Source organism: Macaca fascicularis, chromosome 9, assembly GCF_037993035.2.
Source record: "Macaca fascicularis isolate 582-1 chromosome 9, T2T-MFA8v1.1".
NCBI classification, from domain to species: domain Eukaryota; kingdom Metazoa; phylum Chordata; class Mammalia; order Primates; family Cercopithecidae; genus Macaca; species Macaca fascicularis.
This window is the reverse complement of record NC_088383.1, coordinates 12,089,954-12,116,496: the sequence shown is the minus strand read 5'-3', so window position 1 is coordinate 12,116,496 and position 26,543 is coordinate 12,089,954. Positions and strand designations below refer to the sequence as shown.

Here is a 26,543-nt window from a genome sequence, read left to right as displayed (position 1 = left end):
TTTTCCTTCAACCTGCCTCAAGTAATTTGGCACATGAAACTAGATAAGGAGAAAACCAAAAATAATCCACGACCGACTTTTCTAACTCCCAAATTATTGTCCTTGACAGTGGGTCTCTAACGTCACCTCCCCTGAATTCTACATGCAGAATTTTTAGGAAGAAAAGAAGTAACATAGGTACAACATTTAAAAAATATAAAACATGTTGTTTTCTAAGAGTCAGTGTAAGAATCCCAAACAGAAGCATACTCATAAGTCACTTTTACGCATTTCAACATGCCCCATTCATTATATTCACTCTGGGTTTCTTGAGCGCATCCTCGACTATGAAGTTCACACGCTGGGAGCTGTGCTTCTAGTAGAGGGATAAATACCTATCCACCAAGCTCTGCATTCATTTAAAATATGATGTGACTTGGCATCAAACTACACTATACCTTAAATGCTAAATAAACAACAGTAATTTTAAAAAACACACCTAGAAGGGATTCTGCATGCTAATTACTGGAAAGCATTTCTTTTTAAAAGAAGAAATACAAAGTGGTCTTTGGGTCTGATTAAGAGCCTGGGAAATAAAAATTATTTTCATCTATTATTGGCTGAGTCAGTAAATATTTGCCTTGGCTCTTTCATTCCATAATGTGACCCAACACTGCAATCTACTAGAATCTGTGTTAAAAAAAATCCATTTACATGAAGAATGCAGATAAAATAATACTATTTTTTAAAGTCACTGAGCAAAGCACTCAATAAAAGCAGCTTTACTAAGAACCACCTTAGTAGTTTCAGAGAGAAGCAGTGAAACTGGGCGGGACCATTGTGGGCCCACACACTTGCTTTTTCGAACCTTCTATTCTTTGATTTCCTCGCATACGAAGGGGAATACCAAAGTAGTAGGATTCGAGATCAAGGTTCATAATTTATGACTTTTGGGTGATGAAGAAGCTCATGTTGTGAGAATCTTTTGCTGAGCTTTTTGCCACTACAATCTTGTATCGTGGATGAGTCTAGGATGAATCAAACAAATGCAATCTTTTCTGGGGGCCTGCAGGGGTTCAATGGTTATGTTTGCATGTGTGGATGTGTACAGACACACAGGTGTTTGTGTATGCATTCAGAGACAAGTAAATGACACAAAGGTAGAATTATACCCTGAAAACATTAGGGACATTATCTTATCTTTCTCTTATTCTTATCAAACCAGGTTTCAATAAAATCATTATCCTTGCACTGGTTACCACAGGTGCTTCATTATAACAAATGCATGTCTTATGATCTTGAATGAACTCATCACTGATATGTGGGTCAATGGGGAAAACATTCAAACAGCATCAGGAAATTGCTAATAGCATGAAATATATAAAAGTGCCAGAAAATCCTTTAGAAAAACAGTATTCTGATGTTCCTACATGCAACATCGGTTCATTTCTGGTGAACTGTGCCAACTATCAAATATTACTGGGAAGGAAACAGAGAAAAAATGGTCAGCTTTGTATTTTCTGTCCTGTATCAACATGAAGCCACAAATTGGGCATTAAAACATTGACTTTGTTAACCACCATTGACTGTTTAGAAACCATTAGGAGGCTTAATATTACGGCTGTACAGGGTACATTTTGTCCTTTCAAAAGAAAATCTAAAGACAAAATTTGAAAAGGAGCTCCTGGTGAATAAAAGCTTTTTCTTTTCCATTTGCTTCTCTTGTGTGTGTTGGGTTTTTTTTTTTTCCCTTTTAAAATCTTAGCCCACCCAATACTCTTTGGCAGCCACGGCTGCCCAGTGGGGTCACTCTGATTTTCTAACCAGGGGACGCACTATTGGACAATGCCTCCCGTCAGTGTTAATGCCAGCGCTCCTTTATGGGCTGGCCAGCTGGTGTGGCTGCTGCAGGGAACCGGGGGGTCAGCACACACTCCTCAAAAGACCAAAGTCATTTTTGGCACTAAGAGCCCATAACTAGAACCTTCAGTTGAAAGGACCATTTTCAAGCAATAAAGTGATTCTGGTACAAAAGTAAACCGACTCACCCCAGGTAAAGTTTTAATATTGTGCAGTGCATTCTGGGCCTCAAGTGCAGCTTTTCTTGTATAAAATGTTACGAAACAACAACCTACAGAGAGAAATGAAAAGGTTTTAGAAATTTCTGTGAATGCTTTGCTTAGATATAATGGAGACTGTGGCGAACAAATAATCTACTTAAAAGGATGCACAATTTAAAAATAATAAAGCGTATGAGAACAGCAATAACAACATCTCAAGCATTTACACAGTACCTTTTCATCCTAAATCATATTTATTAGCTTTACCCACGTTGGAGATCAATTCCTGACTCCGTGCCTCACATCACTGGAATACAGCTATTCAGGAATGAGGGTGGGAGGTGGTGGAGGAATGGGTGAGGTGTGAAAGGGGCCTGTGTTATAGCGCCTACGTGAAAAGAAGTCTTTATTCACAATAACAACAGCACAAGCTTACATTAATTATAATTTTCTTAAAGTGTATCTCCAGAACATCAGGCTTTTGAAAGACTTTCTAAACTCGAAGCTTCAGACAACTGGATTATAAGCTTCTTAAAAGCTGGGACAGGGCATTCTTCTTTATCTCTACCACATTACATGATGCAAAGTTCTGTACATATGACCCTCAATACTCGTTTGCCAACATGGAAGACTTTATTTTAACTGGTTTAGAAATTAAGCTACAATACAGATGGGTACATGCCCAAACAGATGTTAGTGGACTCTGGCCCATGCATTACATATGGCTGTGGCATACAAACTGGCAACATCTAGATTCCCCCTTTCCAAGAGCCTGTGGGAGTCCCCGGCCCTTCTGGGCAGGCCAGCATATATCCTTTTCCAACCAACCTCCTCCACCAAAGAAAACAGTATGGAAATCCTAGACCATTCCCTCTGTGTCCTGGAGGAGGGCTTGCACCTTCTTCAACTTGTAGATAAAGATACTGGCTATTTGTTCATCAATATACAGTTTCTCAGCACAATCAGTTTGGGAAAAGAGGGTAAGACAAAAACTTATGAAATTTAAGAAACAAAGATGCTAACCTTTGATCTGGGATGTCTTTGGTGAGTCGTTGAGGAAAAAAGTAAAGTGATGCACTCACCCAGACTGTAGGTATTTTATCTTGGTTTTACTAAAGGAATGTAATGCACGGAGCCAGACAGGGGCCAGAAGAGCTTTGAGAGGTGCTCCCATTCCAGGGGGAAAATAAAGTATAATCTCATTCATACAAGATTCTGAAAGACATCCAAGATTCTTCCTCATTTGGAAGAGAAATTTGGAACCTCGTCATTTTACACTTGATTTAGTTAGAGTCTACTGACGGTCAATATATACAAAACCTTTGCCTTTTGGACAGGGTAGACTATGACCATAGCATCTTGGCATTTGAAAAACTCCATGCATCCAAGGATCAGAAACCCTTCAAATGTATCACTTGAATGAAGGGAACTGAACATTATGACATTTCTTTAAAGAATCAAGCTGAAGAGACGAACCATTTTCACGAGCATCTTATTTCAGCTCCTTTGAGATCTTTGACCAGAATCCACTTGGCTCTGCTTCTTGATGGTAGATTTTTTAGTGAACCCATCAACTTCACTAGTGAGTTCAGCTTCACTGGTGCGATGTAAGCCTCAGAAAAGCCATAGGAATTGCTTCAGGCCAAGGAGTAATTTCCAATAAGAAACTAACATCCCAGCTTCCAGTAACCATGTTTAGAAGAAAAATACCAACCATGTCTCATCAGGCTTGGTATACAAAGAAAAACAGGACAAGCCTTCCTAAATGCTTCTAGCAAACACGGTCTCAGTGAGTTTTCCTTTCCCCGTCCTGGGTTTATGGCATTAGTTTCTGGATAAGGAAGCAATGGGGAAGTTCTGAAATACCACCTCATTTAATAATCACAGTTTCAAAAAAAAAAAAAAAAAAAAAAGCAGAATCTGATACTTTTAGGCAGGTAACTTTTGGGGCTGAGATGTTTAAAAAGAGAAGATTTAGGGATGCAGCAATTTACTGGCTGAAATAAAGGAAATTATGAAAGAGTAAGTTCAGGAGATGAAGAACTGATGCCAGTTTGGCCACGCCAGAGCCAAGAATGAAGAGTTTAGGTTGGCGTGGAAGAACAGTGGTATGACAGGGAACATGAAAATAGAGTACTAAACAACACTAAGATAAAAGCAACAAGGAACAATGATGATGTAAACGGAGTGAATTGTGTGTACTTCTGTGTGAGCAGCTGTGGAGAGCTTTGACCAACGTACAGCGGTCTCAGGGATAAGGGGAGTGCTCCTGCCTCAGACACCCAAGCAAAATCCCTGCCATGGCCCACTGCCTGAGAGTCCACCAGGAGAGTATAGTCCATTTGCTATTTACATATTAAAACATGACCCTTGAGGAAGGAGACATTTCATTGTTCCCAGTTATTACAGCGTAGTGTGATTTTAGCTACTTTAAAGGGTCTTCCTCTTGAACAAAGTTCTTAGTGAAAAGAAGGTGGGTGGCTTTGTTTTTCAGAAAGGGAGAGATTGACGCTGGTATCTGAGCAGGGTGGGATGGCAGGTGAATAGGAGAAAGGAAGGATGAAAGCACTCGAACATACAGAAGAGCAGATGGGAAGATCCCCAAGATCTCAAATGCTTTCCAGTTTCGTCCAAGGTTCACTCTGCCTTTACAACTAGTACTGTGAAGTCAGCGACTTATCACTACAGATCTTCTTCCAACTACGCATAGCTCTTAAATGTTTCAGTTAAAAGTGTATACTCATCTAAACAAGTATTCTTTAAGATCATGCCAAGAGCAGCTCTAGTTCCAGTGTGACACACAGGAGGATATCCTAGGCAACACCACTAACGTGTCTTACCGCTCATCTGTCTGACCCGAGAGCCGAGCCCCAGCACAGCTCCACAGGTGCCGTGTTTGGCAGGGAAGCCTGGAGCCTTTGTGCCAATTCCAAAAGGGGATCCCATCTCCATGATCTCCATGATCTCCAGGTGGGCAGAGCTCCTTGCTCCAAGTCCATGGCTTGATAAGCCCATCCCAACCTGGATTTCTAACTCCATTCACAGCCTCAGCAGGGTACCCTTGCGCAATGAGCAACTTACACAAATGTGGGGTTCTGGGCAGACAAGGAGACTGGGAATATTAACCCCAGAGGCTTCTTTTGGTTTTTCGCATTTAGTTCCTGAATGACTTACTGTGGGGAATATCTTACTTCCTCAGTACCTTAGTTAGTTTCCTCATTAAAACATTTATTTATTTTTGAGTCAGGATGTCACTCTGTTGTCCTGGCTGGAATGCAGTGGTGTGATCATAGCTCACTGCAGCCTTGAACTCCTCGGCTCAAGCAGTTCTCTGGCCCCTTCCCTGAGTACCTGGGACTACAGGTGTGTGCTACCCATGCCTCACTACTTTTTAAATTTTTGTAGAGATGGGGGTCTCACTATGTTGCCCAGGCTGGTCTTGGACTCCTGGCCTCAAGTGGTCCTCCCACCTTGGCCTCCCAAAACCCTTAGACTATAGGCATGAGCTACTGTGCCCAGCCTAGTATGATCAGTAAGTAAACACCAGGTCTGCCTAATATCCCCCCACAAAACTATGTAGATATGAAGCCAAAGTGTTTCATTCAGGACCGAAAAAGAAAAAGGGTCAAAAGCATTCTTTACTTCTATTAGACTAAAGGAGGTCTTACGCTTCATTCAGCATGCCATTGTAATGGTTCACTTAACAAGTACAGTGTTTGGTTTTTATTAAAATTTGCAGGACGAATACAGAGCTCCAAATTGAAACAGTCAGCTTAGATGCAGCAATTAGTGTTTTTCCCCAGCAGGACTTTAGTGTGTACCTTTCCAGATACTGGAATGTGTTTGAAAGACTTTCTATGAGTTTCTCCTAGTTAACAACCATAGTCTTTTTATCCACCTATCACTTAATATGCTCCTCTAAAATCTTAGATTACCGACCTGCAGACAATATTTCAACAAAGAGAGAAATACCATTATTTTCCCTGAAATGGCAATTATTATGGCAAAAGGTCAAAGAGCTACTACAGATCCCTGAAAACTCATGGAGGCTCAACAAGGATGAAATTTTCTTTCTTGTCAGCCCTAACCAAACATACAGCTGTTAAGGGAACCACCTGTCTCCTAGATTTCCCCACGCCAGCTGTAACTCAGGTCTGAAATGTACTGGATTCCTTTCCAGGTCAGCTGCAGCACCAGATGGCTCAGCAGTCTGAGTCAGGGGCAAGCCTCCTCCCCTGCAGGCTGTTTCCAACATCACATCAGTGTAAGGTGGGTACTCACACATTGACAACACCCAGGGACTCTCTGATGGTCAGTGGTTGCACCGTACATCACAGGGGACAGTCCCTTGGGCTCCAGAATTCATTCCCGGAACCCCCCCTTTCCCTACTGTCCACGGAGTGGAGAGAAAGGCCTCTCTCCATGTTAGGGTGACCAGCCAGGGGGCTCGGCTCTGGGGATCAGCACAGGCTGACGTAGTCTGATGAACCAGGTGCTTCTGCAGGTCTCAACCCTCCCATTGCTGCTTAATGCTGGTAAATTTCTGCTGCTTCACCTTTTTCCACTTTGCTCATTTGACACTATCTAATAAGCACCAGCACGGGACGATTCATGCCACTGCTTATCTACTCATTCAGGAGCTTCTGCCAGTGGCAGTGGCCTAGTTAGAAAAGACAAACATGGTGTTCCACGCCCAGGTGACTTCAGGATATCCCTTGTTTCAACGACCTCAACAATTCATTGTAATAATAAAAGCTTTGGTCCTTGAAGCGAAAAAGAAAAACCCCAAAACACAAAAAAATGCCATCCTCCCTCATGTGCCAGTTTATCAAGCCCCTGCCACGACTCCTCACCAGGACTTTTAAAATTCACAGGTCCATCAGGTCCAATGGAAAACCCGGGAGAGGTGATCCCAGAACCAAATATCGCAGTCTCAGGTCCATACAGAGCCTAGCAGTCCCACTAGGGATGACTTCTTCTGTTGACTACAAAAAGACTGTGCCGATCTCTGTAACTCAGAGGGGAAATACACTAGATCTTACTGGCCACTAATACGTCACTGTGATTCTGCTGTTCACTGTCAACATCTAGCAGGGCCCCTAGGAAGGGAACGTAAGACAGAACCAGCAGAGAAGAAAGGTCCAGGGGCACAGAGCCTGTGAAGGCAGGCCCAGGGGGGCCTCACAGGGAGCATCTCGGGTGACCATGAAGCAGCAAGAAGACCCTGGACACCGAGGGAAGGAGACAGGTACGGAAAGCCCTGGTTTCCCATTTCCCACCTGTCACCCTGCCTACCGCCCCAGAGGCCTGCTGCGGGAATGTGGATGCTTTTGACGCCCAGATCCCAGAAATTGGTAAGTTTAGCAATATAGTTGCCTATGTTCAGCTTGGAAAGCAATCTGTAATCAGTATTATAATTGCGAGCTATGATTATGCCATCATGGATCAGAAGTGGAGAGTGGCAATTCCCAGAGCGGCTGAGTGCGACATACTCCACACAGGGTAGCTGGTGTCTCGCTATATTTTTTCACTAATAGTTTCTGCTGTCATGAAGAGTTCCCTCAGGTATTTTGCCTGCTTAACTGCTAGATAATTTGAGACACTGGTATGAGATTTTTGCTGTTTCCAAAGATAAAGCCCCAAACAAAGGCCAGTGGTAGCCACATACTCTCTCACACACACACTCTCTCTCACACACACACACACACACTCTCACTCATACACAGTAGTGCATCTAAAATCATAAAGAAACACTCAACTGTACTGAAAGACTTTAATTTTAAATGATCAAGTAGATTTATCCTCAAAGAAACCATCTGGATTATCACAGACCTTTTCAAACCACAGCTGTTTCCCTTGAAAATCTTTACTTGGAAACTCTGGGTAATAATACTCACAAGAAAAAAAAATGTACTGATATATAAAGATAACCAGTTTATATCATGGTTTGCTGTGAATCAAAGAGCAATAATGTATCAACATTTTTCAGTGTGGAGGTAATGTAGACACCACCCTAGACAATGATATCATGAGGTCAGATTTTAAAACTCATTCTGCCCTTAGGAAATTTGACACTATATTCATTAAAGAAACTTCCTCCGAGCTTTCTAAACCGAGGTTTGATGCTCTGAGACACTGTTTTAAAAAAGGCAGTTTTCTTTAAATCCCTTGACTCTAATATATGGACAGAGCAATTTTTGTTTTAAGAGACAGGATCTCGCTCTGTTTCCCAGATTAGAGTGCAGTGGTGCAATCGTAGTTCACCATAACTTCGAACTCCTGAGCTAAAGTCATCTTCTCCACTGTAGGCTGCTGAGTATCCAGGACTGCAGGCATGTGCCATGACGCCAGGCTCATTTTTAAGTTATTTAGTAGAGACTGGATCATGCTATGTTGCCCAGGCTGTTCTCAAACTCCTGGCCTCAAGTGGTCCTCCTGCCTTGGCCTCCCAAAGTGCTACGATTACAGGCATGAGCCACTGAGCATGGCTGATGCAGTTTTAAAAATTACATTCATGTTTTCTTTTAAAAATTGGGATTTTAATTTGTTTTTTTTATTGACACATAATCTTTGTACATATTTATGGGGTACATGTGGTATTTTGATACATACATGCAAAGTACAATGATCAAATCCAACGCAGGAGGACAGTGACTTGAGTTGTTTTTAATTATTGAAACAGTGGCTCGTCAGCTGCAGGGCAGGAACTCCAGATCACATGCCAACGAGTCACACTGCCAAAGGCAGGGGCTGACCCCGCGTAGCAAGGCTGGTTTTAGTGAGGCATTCCACATGACTCTTCTGCAGCTACCAGCCTGAAGCGAGGAGAAACTCCCCTGTGAAAGGTGTTCTCTACCATGGCAGGAGGGACCTTTCCGGAAAGTTCTAGTTCTAACTGCTAATTCTTTTTCTGATACTACCCTTCAGTAATATCTTATTACAGGGAATTGTGGAGCATTTTCTGGAATACAAAATAACTATACAACTTGAGGGCTGAGGAGAGAAAGTGAAAAATGGTTTCCTGCAATTCTGCGGCAAAAGTGGTCAAATAAAAAGTATTTCCATCTCGGAGCTTATGGGGTTGGGCATGAGAACAGCTGTCTCCCTCCCCTAAGTGGACTCTGCCCCAGGGTCAAGATGGGCCTGTCCACATCTTCAAGGCCATTCAACATCTTACATATATGAAAACCTACTGTTTTCTAAATCTAAGCACATAAACACTTGAAAACAGCCCTAGACTGATCATCTGATGACTGAACACCGTATTTTTTTTTTTTTATTAAACAACAAAGTAATAGCCCTAGCAGACAACTTCAACTCGAGTTATATTCGAATTCAGGACATCAAAAAAATCATCATGTTTTAAGTAGGAAATTCCTTTACAGGCTGCCTTTGAATTCTAAGGGGCTGACAGATCAAGGGACGAAGGCCCTGGAAGGCTAAATTAGTGAACGCGCTATTTTTTTTTTTCCTTTCTGTGAATGAAACGCTCTTTTGTATATGCATTTGCAAGCAAAGCAGGTGCCTGCTTCACACAAGTCGAATTGCAATTGGGATCTTGGCTTCTTGTCAAGTCGGTAGCATGCAAGCCAGTTTAAGTCAAAAGAGGACACACTCCTCATACTTGATTCCCATTGCCATCTATTTTCTCCCTCAACCTTAGCCACTCGGAGGAGAATTTAATACTTTTTTTTTTTTTTTCATAGTCCAAAGGTTATGGATCTAAGAGGGACATTCTGTGCTCAAGCGAATCTGCCATGCGTTATGGTTTCAACTCTCAGTCAGTGGCTTTGCCCCTGCCAGGACACCCTACTTTCACTTTCTACAAGGCAGTTAAAGGTTAAAAACAAACAAACAAAACCATCAAAAATCCCCTGAATTAAAAATTTCAAGACAACTTAGCATTAACCTTAAAAAAAAAAAAAAAAAGAAAGGAGTCCTTTCTCCGTGGTAGAAGGTGATTTATAACCCGAGCATCTTGAGGCAAAAGGCAATGACAAAATGCCATTCTTAGAAAGTACAAGGAGGCCCCAGGACATGATATGAGACCCTAGATGGTCACCTATGTAGCCCCCCTGCCTTTTTTTCTTTTAGCCCAAAATCCAACTACCAAGAAGAACTGGCACTGCTAGGAAACAGTCACATCAGGACACTATGACTGACCCTGGGCCCCATGGTGCTGGGCCCTTGGCGTGAATTCCTGTGGCTGGACCTCCACGCAGTGCCCGCTTTCTAGGAGTGCTAGATACAAGTGAATAAATGATGCCACCGATTTCACGAGCTCCATCTGAAACCCAGTCCCCTTGCCTCTCAGCTCTCTTACGTAGTCCTGCCTGTAATTTCATGATCGTGGCTCTGCTGTACTTGATGCTGAAGGCGGATGGCTGTAATGACATCACCTGAGAGATACAGGAACCAGAGGCCTGAAAAAAGTACCCATCACAGCAAAAGTTAGCTAAAGGGAGAACCTCCAGGAAGATTAGACGTATCTGTGTTGTACTGCTCCTCCAGCCTTTTACGACTTTAAACTCAACACTATAAAAAATAAAATGAGAAGAAGTCAAGGGAGCGTTGCGTTCTCCTGGCTTCCATGCCTTTCCTGTAGAATCACAGAATTTTACAAGCAGCAAATGTTGGGAGTCGGGAAGCAGTACTCCAACATAAAGGCCTCACACGAAAAAGTCTCTCTCTGACCTCCTCCTGCCCTCCTGTCTCTCAGTCCCAGCCTCCCCTAAGCCCAGCCACAGAAACTGGAATCCCTCTCTTTCCCATAGCAGGCCACAGAAGCCAGAACCCCCTTTCCCCAAAGCCAGCCATAAAACTTAAAAATACTGCTCTGACTTTCCTTCTGTCGTTCTGTATAAAACTGGCCAGAAACAAATTCTCCGACCTACCTTGTTTGACTGTAGGTCATAAGACCCCCATTCCAGAAAAGGTCCTTCCCATACCCAGAAGGCAGAATCCTGCTCCGAGAGGCCAGGGAGAATGTGGACCGGCAGGCCTTGCTGAGTGTCCCTGCTCAGTCTATTAGTGTTACATCACGTCATTTTTGTCCAATCACATTACTACATGGCTGACCCTCCTTTGTGGAACCTAAGCATGCAAATGAGCCTAGGCACACTTTGTTGGACCTAAGCATACCGTTTCCCCTGTATCTTTGGGTCTGCATCCTGAAGGCGCCTGTGTCACAAAAATTGTGATCTCATAAACCCACGTGCCTTTTCTCCTTCGGATCTGCCTCTTGTCAGGGATTCTTAGTGAACCTTCATAGGGCCAAGGGGAGGTTTTCTCTTGGCCCCTACACTAGTTCTACCAGCCTAACCCCTCACACCCTCCCATTTTACAGATGGGAAAACACCAGTCCACAGGTTAGCAGGCTGCCCCCAAGTCACAGCAGGAGCCAAGAGCAAAGCCAAAACCATCCCAGCAACCACGGGTCAATGAGCACCCCTCAAAGTCTATGCCTCTCACAGGGAGAATGTCCCGGAACCGCCTCTGACGGGGTCTGCCTCACTCTGAGAGATCTGCTTCACACTCTGTTCATGTCACCTAAAATGTCTCTTTATAACTGAAACCTCTCATCTGAAATGTCTCTCCAACAGTCACCTAAGACGACCCTATTGTGCCACCTAAAAGTGGGAATTCCATAGCTAGAGTAGCAGTTACGCAAACACGAACACCTCATCCTGTACAAATCAACTTTTAAGGAAACTGTATCCAATTAGCTTAGTTTTACAGAGTTTGATATAATTGGCACCCTGATGTCAGCAGTATCACCATCTGGCCACTGCCTAGGAAGCTGACAGGCGACGCTGCCATCGGGCCTTCTGTACGTGAGTTATGTGGACTCCACAGTTTGGATTACCAAGCGCCATCCCAGGAATTCCCCTGGGAAACTTCCACTGGCAGCATGGGACCCGCACTGCCCTCTGGCCGCCTGAGGCAGTCGTGCCACGCTCCGCCAACATCCTTCCTCACTTTCCCAGCAAGATTCCTTGCAGACAGCAAATCTAAGCCACCTTTTCAGCCCGGGAGGGAATGATGATCTCACTGGGCTCCCTGGCAAACCCACACCTTTCCTCCAACTCTCCACTTAACACACTGTGACCACCTTTCTGTCAACTGGCCATGAGATCCAGGCCCTTGGCAGTCTCCTGTTGCCCTGGGGACTTCCCCTGGAGGAACCATCTTCTGTTATTTCCATGACCCTGTGAAGACTGGCAAGTTCCCTGTGTTTTCTGTGAGGATAATGGAGTCTCTTTCTTCCTTTTGACCTAGATTAAATCGACTGCATTTTCAAGCCTCTTGGGAAAGCAAGTGCAGCCTAATGTGCACAGCTATGTGTGTACTGTAACACTTCCTCATCCACGATTATGTAAATTCCACCAAAGCACAACACAGATAGAAAAGGTATCAAGAGCAAAATTGCTGGAATCTGCTTTTCCCCTTCTCTGGTTCTTTGAAATAAGCCACTTATGTTAAACCATTTCAATTGTCTAATAGCTATGAAAGTATTGGAAGAATTTCAGCATCATCGTTTTTTCCCTGATGGGACACATCGTGTTCAGCTGTTTTGCGAACTCTCCCACTCTGCTCTGAGCAGAGGTAGGGTGATGTGTGCATTTGTCGAGGCCCCCAGGGGGTGACGTGAAGAAAGCAAGCAGTCTCCTTTGTTAGAGAAGAGGTCACTTGACTATTGGAATGAAAGATAATAAGCTAGCCATAGAATTGATAATGCTTTGTATTTTTCCAATACTAATTCCAAAGTAGTGAGGAGAACTGTATTTTTCTCTGAAGGTAAGGAAGCATGAAAAACTTCAAGTTGAACATAACAAGCCAACTAGAGGGTCTGGCTTCCCTAAAGTGGGCGTAATTGGCCCAACTCCCTGGTCGGCTGGTCTCCCTGGGGTCTTCCCGGTAAGGTGGAGACCAGTGGCTCAGTGGCAGGTAGGCCTTCAGACTCACCAAACCAAGATCACATCCCAAACACCAAGGAGGCATCACGGGGTTAAACATGGTCGGTATAAGGTCTTGAATCCAACTAAAGAGGATTTAGTTTCTAAAGTACTGAGGGGCCTCATTAGAAGAAAGTTTCTAATATAAAGTTATTTCATAGAATAGTTTCTCTAGAGGATAGGATAGCATCATAATTAGGAGGCTAGTGGCAATGAGAGGTAGGTTAGAATCACAGGTATTTTCCTACGATTCTCAATTCACAGCACACTGGGCTATTAGATGCTTCCAGGCCAGGCGGATCTCTCAAGTCTCCACTTCACTGCCTTGCTTCGACAGTGCATCAGCTTGAATTCCCTGGACTAAGAACACAGGCCCCTTCTTGTTAGCCTGAATAAAATACAGCTCAGCTCTGTTCCTGAGCACCTATCAGTGGTATCCTAACTTATTACTCAAGTGTTCTAGGTGCCTCTGAACTCTCAAAAGGGTTATTTGCAATCCAAAGCAGAACAAAGGTATTTTTTTCTGGAAACGGAATGAGGAAGTCGTTATCTACTTCCTCACTCTGGTCTTTACAGTCAAAGTGAAATGGACAGGCAAATCCTTTGGCTACAGAAATCCAAGACTAGGCTGAAATAAACATTTGTACTTATTGCAGATTTTTTTTATTGTTGGATATGATGCTGGAGAACTAATATTTATGGCCATTATAACCGTCTCCACCCCACTCCGGCAATAACTGAGCGCATTTCATGTGTATGCAGGTCAGAGAGAGAGATGTTTCTCCCATACTGCCTGGAACAGCGGAAATTATTTAAAAAATTCACTTCTGGGGCCAAGGTGGTCCCTGAGTTCTCATGGCAGACACCATGACAGTTTTCAAAGTGATGCTGGATAGTCTTCTCATGCTCATTCATAATCTTTGTGGTGAGGCTGGTACGGTCATTCCTGATTAGCATCACAGGCTGATGACCTCACCTCCCTAAGCCTCTGGTTCTTAATAACATGGGGTTAGTGACAGCTATATTATAGATGCATCACATTAAGCCAAACAACGTATGAAAATGTTTAACACAGTTCCTGGCATGTAAATAAGAGTGCTTAGTAAATCTTAGCAGCTACTGTCCACTTTAAATTTAACATGTTTCTCCACAGAGCCCTGAGCCCTAACAGACACTATGCAGGCTCCCTTTGAGGCAAGTAAGGGATAGGGAGCTTTACCCCACTTTTATAACAAATGCAATAGGGAAATGCAGCCGTGACAGGCCTGCCGCAGGCTGCGATGCCGCTGTGCATCCCTGGGAGGAAGGGAGGGTAGTGAAGCTGCTTTTCTAAGTGATGACCACAAGCCCTTTAATAGGGCTTAGAATTGATTGTGTTGTCTTGCTTTCTGAAGTAATTACTTGGAACTAGCAGAATTCACCCATTCGCATGGCCTTTGAATACTCTGAACATCCATTTACGTGGCCTCTAAATAGTCAATCAATTTTAATGTAATCATTTTCATGACTTTCTTATTCAGGGTACAACAAAATTTTCCCCAACCGTATGCTCTATGATATGCCCCCAAGAGACAAAAAATCCCTCAAACAGTTTGTTATTTAAAATAAAACCTATGGCTAAGGAGCACACCCAGGTTTCACTACTATACGAGTTTAACCACAGATTTGTCACTTCCCTTTATTTCAGCAACAATAGCGGAAGAAAAAACAAAAGCAGTAACACTGGGCTTCGCAAGAGGATGTGATGTCCTAAACGCCTGCGACAAGGACGGGGAGGAGGAGATGTCCGGCAGAAGCCTGGGGGCACAGACCACCACGGGTGCCGGGCACCTCTTGGCCATGGGGTTTCCAGCCACTGGATTTCATTTTGAGAGTTCCCATCACACGGGGATCAGGTGCAGGAGATCACTGCCATCTGACTGTGGTTCTGCTGCCACGCTCCTCTTCTCCTAAGGAAGGCAGCTCTCTGGGGGCAGCTGCTACCTCTTAGGCTTCCTGGGTCCTCCTACTGGGCCCTACAAGGCACGGCGTGGTGCTAGGCACTGGAGGTTCCTACTGTATACTCAGGGGTTGACTCTCCCCGGGGCATTTTCACACTCCCTTCCCCTACAGCAACACGGTTTTCTTTTCGATTTGGAGTTCCATGAGCCTTTCTGATTGAGGTTCCTACGGGTAAAAATAGTCCATGCAACACTCTCCAGCCCATTTCCTGTGAAATGACTCTGGACTTCTAGCCTAAGAGAGATGTGGTTTAATGGCTAGGTAAAATAGATTCTGTTTGATCCATTTAATAAAATAATGTATACACAGTGCCAAGCCCAGAATCTGGCACAAAGAAAATACCGAAGAGAGGTTAGCGTTTTGTCTTCCTTCTACTGTACAATTTTAGGGGCAGTATGAAGGGTTTCTTGATAACCAGGGTGATCAAATAATCCATTCTCCAGGTGAGGACCCTTTTGAAAGCAGAGGGGATAATGTTAATGATGATTCTGGGACAACAGAAGAACATGGGGCTGATGTGGGCAAAGCCTCCACACCCCTCCTCTTCTGTCCTCTCCCCCGTCTTTTCACTCAGCCTCTGAGCTTCATCCTTTCAGTTGGGGGCTCAGATTCATATTAAAATAAAAATGCCTCAGAAGACACAACACTGCGATCCGTTTCCCAACCATTTATGCTGCAGTATCAGTGAATCTTACGGCTCCTGGGATTGATAAGTGTTTCCATAGTGAGAACGTGGGTCACGGGGCAAGAGGGAATGTCCTAAAAGCAGGAGGATGACCCCCAAAATGGGGATGGCTGGGGAGAAAGTGACAAACTTCAGTCACATTGTAATTCTGAAAAGGGTCCATTCTGGATTTGACAGTGATCAACTTTAAATGCCAGACTGAAGAGAGAAAAAATATCTTAACAACCATCTGGTTTAAGTTCTTGCTTCCGGTTAAAGAAGCGGAGGCCTGGAGAGGGGGTGTCTTGGCAGAGTCGCCCCTCTGGTTCCTGACAAAGCCTGGCCTGATTCCAGTTAGGTGGACTCATCTTGCCAAACACTGCCCTGCTTCTTCACTGCTCCACGTCTCTAACCAAAGAGAACGTGTGGCTTTCCATTTTTCAGAAAATTAAATAAGTGTACCTGATTATGGACACTCAAAAAAACGTAACACATGGTCCTTGTACTTGATGTGCTTGAAATTTAGCTGCTTACTCATTAGCAGGTAGGAAGAGGATTTATCTTCTTTGCTCAAGAATCTTTCTCTGGAACACCTCAGAGGGAAAAGTAAAATATTTCCTTGATTTCAGGATAACAAAAAACTCTCCACACCATCCACTGATGAGCGGCCACTGGGTTTTGTCTGAGGAAGAGCACACCGCCCGTCAATCGTTCCCACGCTGCATGCACGATGGAGCAGTATTTGATCTAAAAACTTTCATTTTTCTCAATCATTGCCAATGACACTGATTCTTCTATTAAACCTTCAGAAAAAAGCAAAGAAACATCCTGCAGGCTCCTATTTCTTCCCTGGATGACTGGATGAGGATGGATTTCTGAGTCTTTTTAGCCCTTTGGACTGTAGGGCCACTGCCTGTTTGGATTAGACACACACACACACACAGAGACACACACACAGAGGATGGGGGTGGTGGGAAGGCAGGCATGTGGTAGACCACTCTGCAAGGAGCTAAAACGCTCTAGGCAATGAGATCGTTTACACGATAATGCCTCTGCTGCACTCTCCTACTTCCTAATTGTGCAGATAACAAATGATAATAATATTCTCCCACCACTGAGGCTCTCACCGCTAGTTCTAAATTATATTCGATAACAAGAAGATCAATAGCTCAGGCAAGTCTAAACAGCGACTCCCCCAAACACCTTTCCAACATGTGCTGGAATGCTTTCGATGTTAGTGAGAGGAAGTCTTAGCTCCCTGAATAGAACTGTCACAGGCTCATATTAAAGTCGGTTTGATTCGCTGAGCACATTCCAAACTGTGGAAAAGGACTTGGCCCAAGTGACTGACTACTGGGTAGATCAGAGACGGCAGTCTAGGAAGTCTAGGATCCAAATTTGCTATGAAAAGCTCACCCGACAGATATTCCACATACTGTGTCCGTCTCCTTGCAGCTTCAGACACCATCGGGGACAAGTTTTCCATCCTTTCTTTTTGGGATGATAAAGAACTTTTTGTCACACAGATAATTCAACTGCTGTTCATCCAATATATTTATAAGCTTTTAATTTCCAAGGTGGTAGGTTTCCCAAAGATTCAACATTATGACAGGAGGTGAAAAAAATGCCCCAAAGATTTCATTACTAGTCAACCTTATACACTGACCTATGTGTTAAACAGCTGTCATTAGATGATAAATTCCAAGTAGTTGATACAAACCATGAAATCACCATCTGTCAAAATGAGTGGTAAACTTGGTCAACTCAATGAAACAATCTGCTAATCCAAGAAAAATTCAGGTAGGAACAGATGTCTTAGTGTTACATGGTACAGTCATAATCTTTTCTATGCAGTGAGGCCAAATTAAGACTGAAGAGAGTTAAGCACGGGTGCCAGGAGTTACGTTTCACCACCGAGTCCACCACCATTCCTTACAATACAGGATTCTCTGCAGAAAACTGCACCAAAGCTACCAAATACCTTTCTACAATCTAATTACCTCTTACAGTAGCGTTTCCCAAATGTTCCTGAAGATGATAATCACCTGGGGCATTGGCAAAAACATGGATTCCTGGAACTAAGCCATGCCCTTTGGCTCAGGCTTTCCAGAGGAAAGGCCCTGGTCATCTATAGGGCAGTGTTCCCTGGGATTCTTATCCTCCAGGAAGCCTGGGAAACAACATAGCAAAGGACACTTGTTGCAGAGACTACCAGTGTCCACTGAAGTCCATCCTCTCCTTCCTCAGGGCCAACACCAGAGCATTTGCCCCTTGCCGCGTGACTAAAGGCTTCCTAAAGAAACACAAGTGGAAGTGACGTGTGCTGCTCAAGGGCCAGAGCTTTTAACAGAGCAGGTATGAGTCCTCCATACTTTCTTTCCTCTCCTTTTGAATGGAAAAAAAAAGTAACAAAACAAACACACACAAAAAAACCAAAGAGATGGTAGAGCCACAAGATGGAGAAGACTGGATCCCTGTATCATCACATGGAGGAAAGCCACACACCAATATCCATAAGGGTTCTATGTTTAAAAGTCCTAATATATTTTTGGGTCTACAAAAATACTGACAGTTAAACCTATCCTAATATAACACCTAGAGATTAAAAAACACACACGAGGAAAATACAGGTGAAACAGTTACAATTCTGCCCACATCAGCGCTGTCTCTGCCTCACACTTCAGGGGACGACCCAAAACAGCTACAAGAAAAATGTACCAGGAGGATCCAAGTGAGTATGTTTTAGAATTTCATTTCAGAAAATTAGAAGTTGGTGAAACACCGTAAAGAAGTCAGGTAGATAAAGCCAATGAAGCATTGAAATCTACATTTACACTTTCTTGATGAGAACACCTTTTTGAGCAAACCGCTTGGTAAAACTGACCAGTGTGAGAAGGGAATATACTTCCCGACAAGAATATCTGACATTTCATCCTCATTGATGAACAATTCTCAAATTTCATTTGCTCACAGGGAAAACAACTTGTATGGTTTGATTCAGCCCACTACAACACAGAAGTTGATTTCTGTCTTTTCTTAACCTTTTCTCCCTTCCTTTTGTTAGTAAGTTTCAAAACGCTGACCCAGTAGCTGAGGCTTATCTCCATCCCCTTGGACTGCTTCTCCAACCTACCACCAGCATCAAATGACAGGCAGGCCTGTGCAGAGGGGCAAAGAAGTCCCTCTGGGACAAGAAGAAGGGCAAAGAAGACCTGGAAATGTCTTGCAGAGGTCTGTGCCCACTGGGCAAGGAAAAGAGGGAGACCTGCACCATGTTCCTGGGTAAGTCATGAGCCACCAAGTGGTGTTTAAATCCTCTTGGTACCCAGGTAGAATTGCCATCATTTAAAATGCATTCAAAGCATTCATGAAAATAAGCACATGTCCACATTCAGCAGAATTTAAGAAATATCAAAGGGATGTGCCATGAAAACACAGAGAACTGGTATTCAATACATTTAACCAATTCACTTCTTCATCTCCCTTGGTTGGGATTTCATATCTTTGGTGTAAGAAGATGCTCTTAGCCTTTTAGCATTTTGGTATGGGAACAAAGAAAAATTAATAGTCAGAATGGAGGCAAAGGTGAGGCTGAATGTGAGATACCTACCTATAAATGTGAATGCAACCCCTAACAATTTCGTAGGCAGACTGAAAATTATGTGGGCAAACCGGTTCTTGAAAACTATTTGTAAAACTCCTCTAGTGGCCAAAATAGTTAATATACTCCCCCAAACCTCTTCTCTTCTCATTAAGTTGATCTCTGGAAAGTTTGGGTGAATTTTCACATCACTCATTCTCAACCACGACTAGAAATCCAGACGGTGTGTCAAAAATACCTGTCCCTGGAAGACTAAAATCTATTCTCTGGAGCACCCTCCCATGACCCAGTTTTGTGACATCAATGCCGGGGCAAATCTGGGTGTTAACTGCTCTGGAAAACTCCCGGGTGAGAAATTCAGGCCATCCAATTAGGACACTTCCAGGTTACCTCTAGCTTAAACACTCTGATTGGTTTTATCTTATTAGTCTTATTAGTCTTCATCACATCCCTGTTCTAGGCTAAGCTTTTCCTCAGCCCTGCTGCTTTGGAGAAACAATGGATAGATTCTGCATAGAATAGAAAAAAAAATTCTGAATTTCCAGCCATCAAGGCTAACTTCTTGCCTGTCAGCAGCTTTTAAAATATTGATGGCTTTTTCCCCCTAATAGACAAGCTGAGTGGAGCCCAGTGGAGTCTGGAGAGACTGCTTTTAACTGTGACTAGAAATGAATTCCCTGGAATTTACCACATTTTTCAAGAAAAGGCACACTCGGGGGAAGGGGTGGTGATAGAGGGCAACATCTGACCAGCCCAGACCCTTCTGACTCAGACTCTACACAGACTGTACCCAACCTGCAGGCCTTCTCTACTCGCAGGCGTGACATCTACTCCCGGCACTTGTGGTCAGGTAGTGATAGCAAGGATGGCCCGGGCTCAAGGAACAACAGAGTGTCTGCCTAGAGCGCTCAAGATTTGTTTGAAAGTTATTAGCTCCACGTTCAAGAGGCGGGAAAAGCGGGCCGAAGAGAGAACCGGCAACCGAATCGGGGAGTAGAACATCACAGAAACAAGGTGATGCATCTCACACTGTCTTCTTAACCGAACGGCTTCTAACAAGTCTCCAGTTACAGACGTTGGTCCCAGGGATCATGGTCTTGGGTTACAATAAAACTGTTCATTTCTTCCTTGACAATCTCTCACCACTAGCGAATAGTCATACAATTGTATGCCATCCTCCTCTCAGGTCCTACCAACCCCTCCTCCTAAAGTATCTACGGTTACCTGGTAAGTCAACTACTGTTGGTCCATACAAGACCAGGACTGCCCTGCAATAAAATCCATTGTTTTATGTTTTCCCTATTAACTGGAAAGCTCATGTTCTACTTACAGTTTGAAGACAGACTGATTTAATGGGCAATCCTTTCTATACAAGATTTTGAGCCTTGGGTCTTCCTCAAAACATCACTAACAGTCTATAGATTGACAAGAACATCTTTGTAAACAAGAATAATTATCCCTAGAGACAACCTAGTCTATGAAAAAAAATCTACAATGCTTTTCTTTTGGATGAGCTTTGTATAGAATGCAGGTCTGAAGCAAACCACTTGGCCATGCCCTTCTGGGTCTCCTTCAACAGTTGGCTGTCAAAGTAGGACGCTAAGAAATGGACACTGGTCTAGACTGCTTTTTAAAACCCACATTCTGTAACTGTGGCTAGGTTCTGATTGCTTTCAGAAAAAAAGAAAACTATAAGCATCAACATCCTTATTTTCAAGGGGTCTACCTATGTTCAGATGAGTACATGAAAGTGTAGTCTAAACAAGTTTACCTACAAATGAAAAATTCAAAATATTAAACAGAAAAAGATGTTGGCAACAGATTAAGTGTTCTGCCTCCCAGGGCTTGCTCTAAGCTTCCAGGCTCCTAAGAGGTCTGACCATCACAACCCATGTTTTCCCTTCAGAAGATAACAAAACAGAACTACCCAATTTGGGAAAGGGCTTGCTGAATGCAGTTTTTATCAGTCACTGCATTCGGCTCCCATGTTAACGACAGCAGAATAATTATTTTTGAGATTGTACACTGCCACATGGTACAGAATAAGCTGGAACACCAGGAGATAATGGACTGATTACACAGCTATCCTTTTAAACATTTCATCAGTCTTAGAACAGCAGATAAAACAACTATTTCATGTGTACCAGTGGGTTCCAGATTAACCCTGCAGCGTCAAAAATCCGTGGAACCACAAATCAGCTGATTCCAATTTAAAGCAATAAATCACTGGTGAATGTTGACATAGTTATACGCGGTCTGGTTACCAGGTGACAGTTACTGTAAGTTTTAATCCAACTTCTTTATTGAAAAATACACTACCCTGCAACTGCCTTGAAGTTGCCACAAAAAATACATTTTTAGAGGAGTAATAAACAAATATCAAGAAATAGCCTTCATAAAATTGTCAGTATCAAAATGCTACAGAAGAGCCTCCTAAAGAAATGATGTCAGCAGTAAATATATAGCAGCACACTAAGCATGAGGAAATGGAACAGATTTTGTGTACATGCACCCAAAATGAGATCCCCATCTGGGAATAAAGATGGAAGAGTTTCTCTCTCCTTCCTCTGCCACTGACCGTGCGAGTCAAACAGAAGTGAGATTCTGTTCAGCGGATCAGGCCGGGGAGCCCAAAGGACAGTCTGTGTTACTTCGGTGGTGGATTGTTCAACAGAAAAGTGGCTCATTGAGATAGCCCATAAATGCTGCTGCTGCTCTCACTGGAGGTATGAGGCTATCTGGACACTCAACCGCATTCTGGAGAGTACAGAAAATGATTTTTGTTCTCTTTTTCCCCTGTGACATTTAATAAGGGACCATTTGCTACCCTGGTATCTGTTTATTTTATGGGAATTGAAACTTGAGATGAAACTGGATGCTACTTAAGCCACAAAACCTTTTTTTACCCCTATGAATGGACAGGAGAGGAAGGAGTGAGCATCACAATGGGAGGTTCCTGGATTCACCAGTTCCCTGGTATCACAGACAGAGTGCACAGTCACAGAGGGCCGCTTTAGTCCCAGCTGAAGCAAGTCACTGACCACCTTCAACCAGAGATTTCTTTTCTGTGTAAAATGAAGATGCTCATCCCTACCCTGCCTACTGACTCAGCCAACGCAGACAATGAGTGCAAGAAAACAATGGGAACTTGCCTTTCTTTTTTTTGAGACGGAGTCTCACTGTCGCCCAGGTTGGAGTGCAGTGACTCGATCTTGGCTAACTGCAACCTCTGCCTCCTGGGTCCAAGTGATTCTCCTGCCTCAGCCCCACGAGTAGCTGGGACTACAGGCACCTGCCACCACGCCCGGCTAATTTTTGTATTTTTAGTAGAGACGGGGTTTCACCCTGTCTTGAATTCCTGACCTCATGATCCACCCGCCTCAGCCTCCCAAAGTGCTGGGATTACAGGTGTGAGCCACTGTGCCGGGCTCTGTGTGGTTTTTTTGTTTTTGTTTTTTTTTAAGAGAGAGAGTCTTGCTCTGTTGCCCAGGCTGGAGTGCAATATAACCACAAACTCCTGGGCTCATGCCATCCTCCCTCCTCAGCCTCCTGAGTAGCTGGGACCACAGGCAAGAACAATTATGCCTGGCTAATTCTGTTATTTTTTTGTAGAGATGGGGGTCTTGCTATAATATTGCCCAGGCTGGTCTTGAACTCCTAGGCTTAAGTGATCTTCCAGCCTTGGTCTCCCAAAGTGCTGGGATGACAGGTGTGAGCCGCCACATCTGGCCTCAAAACGCCCTGTCAACAGATGAATTACATGCAAACGTAGGTTATTCTTGAACAGGTATCTATGTTCTTTAGTGTAAAAACCCAATCCACCACAGCAGGAGCCTAGGGCCTGCAGCAAGTTACTCCCAATCCTCATTTTCTTCCTCGAGAAAGACACTGACACTGCTCACGTGCTTCCCAGGGTTACTGTAGGACGACTGGTCTAAATGACTCCAAATTACATATTCAGGGATTTATATGATAATACAGCTGCTAGCCAATAAAAATAGCCTAATTATGAATTCAAACTATATGCAAATGCAAAGGATAAAGTAATTCTCAAGGGACCAGTTTTTTTTTCTCCCCCCACGAGGTGCTCTTTCACCATGGACGTGGACAAAGGAGGTTTAAATGAAGACTTTGTTTTGCAATGTTCAAAAAAGAGTATTAATATTTTGTGACTGCATCTGTGAATGAAGACACTCAAAAAGCCATGTTTCCAACTTAGGTTAATAATAAGGCTATTTGTCCACCCACTCTTTGGCACTGCTGCAATATTCCTGGCCTCAAGTGGGAGGCCATGTGGAACAAGGCCTCAGAAAACAAAGGACACGCAGCTTCCCTGTGCCAGTTCCTATGAAACACCACCAGGCAGGCCACAGCCTCAACTCAGTGGCTGCGACTCTCCTTTTCCCTTCTCCAGCAAGCATACGGTTTGTGACATCAAGGTCTGCCAAAACAGCTTGGGTCACGGTACCTAGGTTATGACAAAATAATCTTCCTTCTAATTCCAACCAGATGCCAGTCAAAACTCTGAACACAATTGTGGCCCTGTCCTGTTTTCCTCAGTGACACTGCCTTAGTGACACTGCTTTCCATAAGCATTGCTGTCCACCGGGATAGATGTGGGAGGTTTGTGTCCATGATTAGGAACTAGCAAGGGATAAAAGAAACGGTACCTAAACCTGGCTTCGAGGACCTCATGACCTCATGTAGCAAAAGCAGAAGTCAGGGAATATCTCATTTTACTCACTGCCTTTCAGAACAACCCACTGCACACTAAACCTCCTCTTGGTGCCTGCTGTGTTTCTGTTCTCCTTGGCGCAGAAAAATGAGCCAAATAGCAGTTAACACTCTCAGACAGCATTTGGAGGATATTCTCGGAAGAGGACAGTAAAAGTGCCAAGTGTGACATTACTCAGTTGTAACAGAAGGAGAAATATTATCACACCTAGAGGTGTGATAGGAGTTTAAGTTCATGGTCGAACACTGACGATGAATATCATAGATTTCTACAGCTTCCAAAAGGGCATTCAAAAGCCCCTTCTCCACCACAGAGGGAAAAGGCATTACTGTCTCCGCTACACTGAGATGGGACTAGTGCCACAGGATGCTTAAAAGCTGCCTGTTAAAAATTCGAATTCAGAGCAGAAGCCCCTGAGGTGAAGCTCCCCTCCACTCCTTCCTGAGATTCTGGCTTGTTCAACAAAGACTCATCGGGATTTTTGTAACCCACATGGCACTATAAAATAGGATGGATTATTGCTTTCTGTGAAACAGCAAATAAAAATTGAGTTGAACTTCACACTGTTAAGTGCTACTGTGAGCATTCGCAAACAATGTCACTTTTTTTCAGATTCAGAAACTGCTATCTGACTCAATTTCTATTAAAATTTACCATTATATTCACAGTAAAACAGCCTAATATATTAACATGTCACTGATCTTTGCTGATAATAACCAAAGCGGGGAGGGCTAGCGAGAGTGCATTTGAAGGCTACAGGCCATTTTCTCTTTGCGTCGCTTGCTTTGCCTTTCCTCCTACCCTTCAGTGGTCAATGTTTGGACCCTGAATGTTCAGGACACCTTTGCAGGGAAAGGACTTACTGGTTCTACAGGACTGTATGAATGCAAAGGTGCACACATTTTCATTACTGGGCAAAGACCAATTTTTGCATTTCAAAATTTTGAGTTTTCTCATTTTTCATTTCAAAATGAAAACTCAATTTAAAAAATAACAATAGATCAGGCGTCGTGGCTCACGCCTGTAATCCCAGCACTCTGGGAGGCCGAGGCAGGTGGATCACAAGGTCAAGAGATCAAGACCATCCTGGCCAAGATGGTGAAACCCCGTCTTTACTAAAAATATAAAAATTAGCTGGGCGTGGTGGCATGTGTCTGTGGTTCCAGCTACTCAGGAGGCTGAGGCAGGAGAATCGCTTGAACCCAGGAGGCGGAGGGTGCAGTGAGCTGAGATCATGCCACTATACTCCAGCCTGGTGACAGAGCGAGACTCTGTCACAAAAAAAAAATATAAAAAAAATTTTTTTAAACGTAAAAATAATGTGAAATATTCTAAAACATGAAATGCATCAAAATGAGGATTTTAAGATTGTAAGTCTTGTCCTTGAACTAGCAAATTCCCAGCAATGTGACCACTCTTTGAACTAAATCTCAGTCATCTCATCCGGAAAATGATGACTAGACCTCCCTCAGCCTCTCTCCCAGGTTATATTGAGAAACAATACTTCATAAATCCATAAACATGAACCATCATATGGGCACATTTTAGAATTTCTTGGAAAAGCTATTCCATTTACAAAATACTATAACCATGCATAAGATCAAACAGTGTCTTCAAAGATCACATTCTTTTGGTTAAACCTGCGTTATTAATGTTCTCACTACAAAACCTATATTGGCCTCTCAAAGGGTACTATCCTTCTGCTGTACACCTGCCCCTAGGTGGGTTTACGTCTCTCCCTCCTTCCCACACACGGGAGTCCTCAGGTGGAACGAACAGGAATTCTGGGCTCAAGATAGCCCCAGCCCCAGATGGAACAGGGAAGGCATCAGCAGGAACACAGAACTTATCCTTAATTCATGTACATCCCATTGTACAGAACCTTCTTTGGCTAACACAGTTTGTGGCGAAATTTTCTTCTGTACTTATTTAAATGTAATTTCTGCACTTGTCACGGTGGAACTTTTGAGTTATTCTCTACACATTCACAGAAACGTGTGATTTCTTACAGACTCCCAGTTCTATGGTTTTCGAGACTGCTTTTGATGGGCAAGGTGGTTAATTTCACTCTTTCTCCTCTTGCATTTGGCACCTAGGGGTTTTCCAACCAGGAAGCAATGACAGCCCTGGAGAAGCTTGGCCCAGATCCTCATGGCGCCCGAGAAAACCCCGCTCTCCAAAGAAAGGACTATGATGACATTCCACGAAGTCACCGGAAGCCCCGCGCCAGGCTGAAGATCTGGGGGTGTTTGGGTTCAGGGCTGTGAACTACCATGACTAATTGTTGCTAAATGACCTGGGGTAGTTGTTGGAAACAATGTTAAGAAAAAAAGTGATAAATATCTTTACATGAAAAACGTTGAAATTCACAGACACTGCCAAAGTGAGTGGAGAATGTAATGACAGTAACACCAAACGAAATTTACCAGAGCACTCTCGGTGATGTCCAGCTCGGTCCTTCTCAACCCCCGCTGCATGTTAGAATCACCTCAATACCTTCAGGTGCCACCTGGGCCCCAGCAGGGGAATTGAATCCAAATTCCTGAGG

At 43.5% G+C, this 26,543-nt stretch overlaps 1 protein-coding gene across 50 annotated transcripts in view; it reads right to left on the bottom strand.

The window, feature by feature from the left end:
- The window catches only part of CELF2 (CUGBP Elav-like family member 2), an 866,142-nt gene that overhangs the window by 115,682 nt on the left and 723,917 nt on the right, over nt 1–26,543 (bottom strand). For 38 of the 50 annotated variants that reach the window (XM_074000974.1, XM_045361822.3, XM_045361824.3 and 35 more), the window contains one exon: nt 2,028–2,110. The exons of the other annotated variants lie outside the window; for them this stretch is intronic. In XM_074000974.1, coding sequence (XP_073857075.1) covers nt 2,028–2,110 — 83 coding nt within the window. The remainder of the gene's footprint in view (nt 1–2,027; nt 2,111–26,543) is intronic. 50 annotated transcript variants of the gene reach the window in all.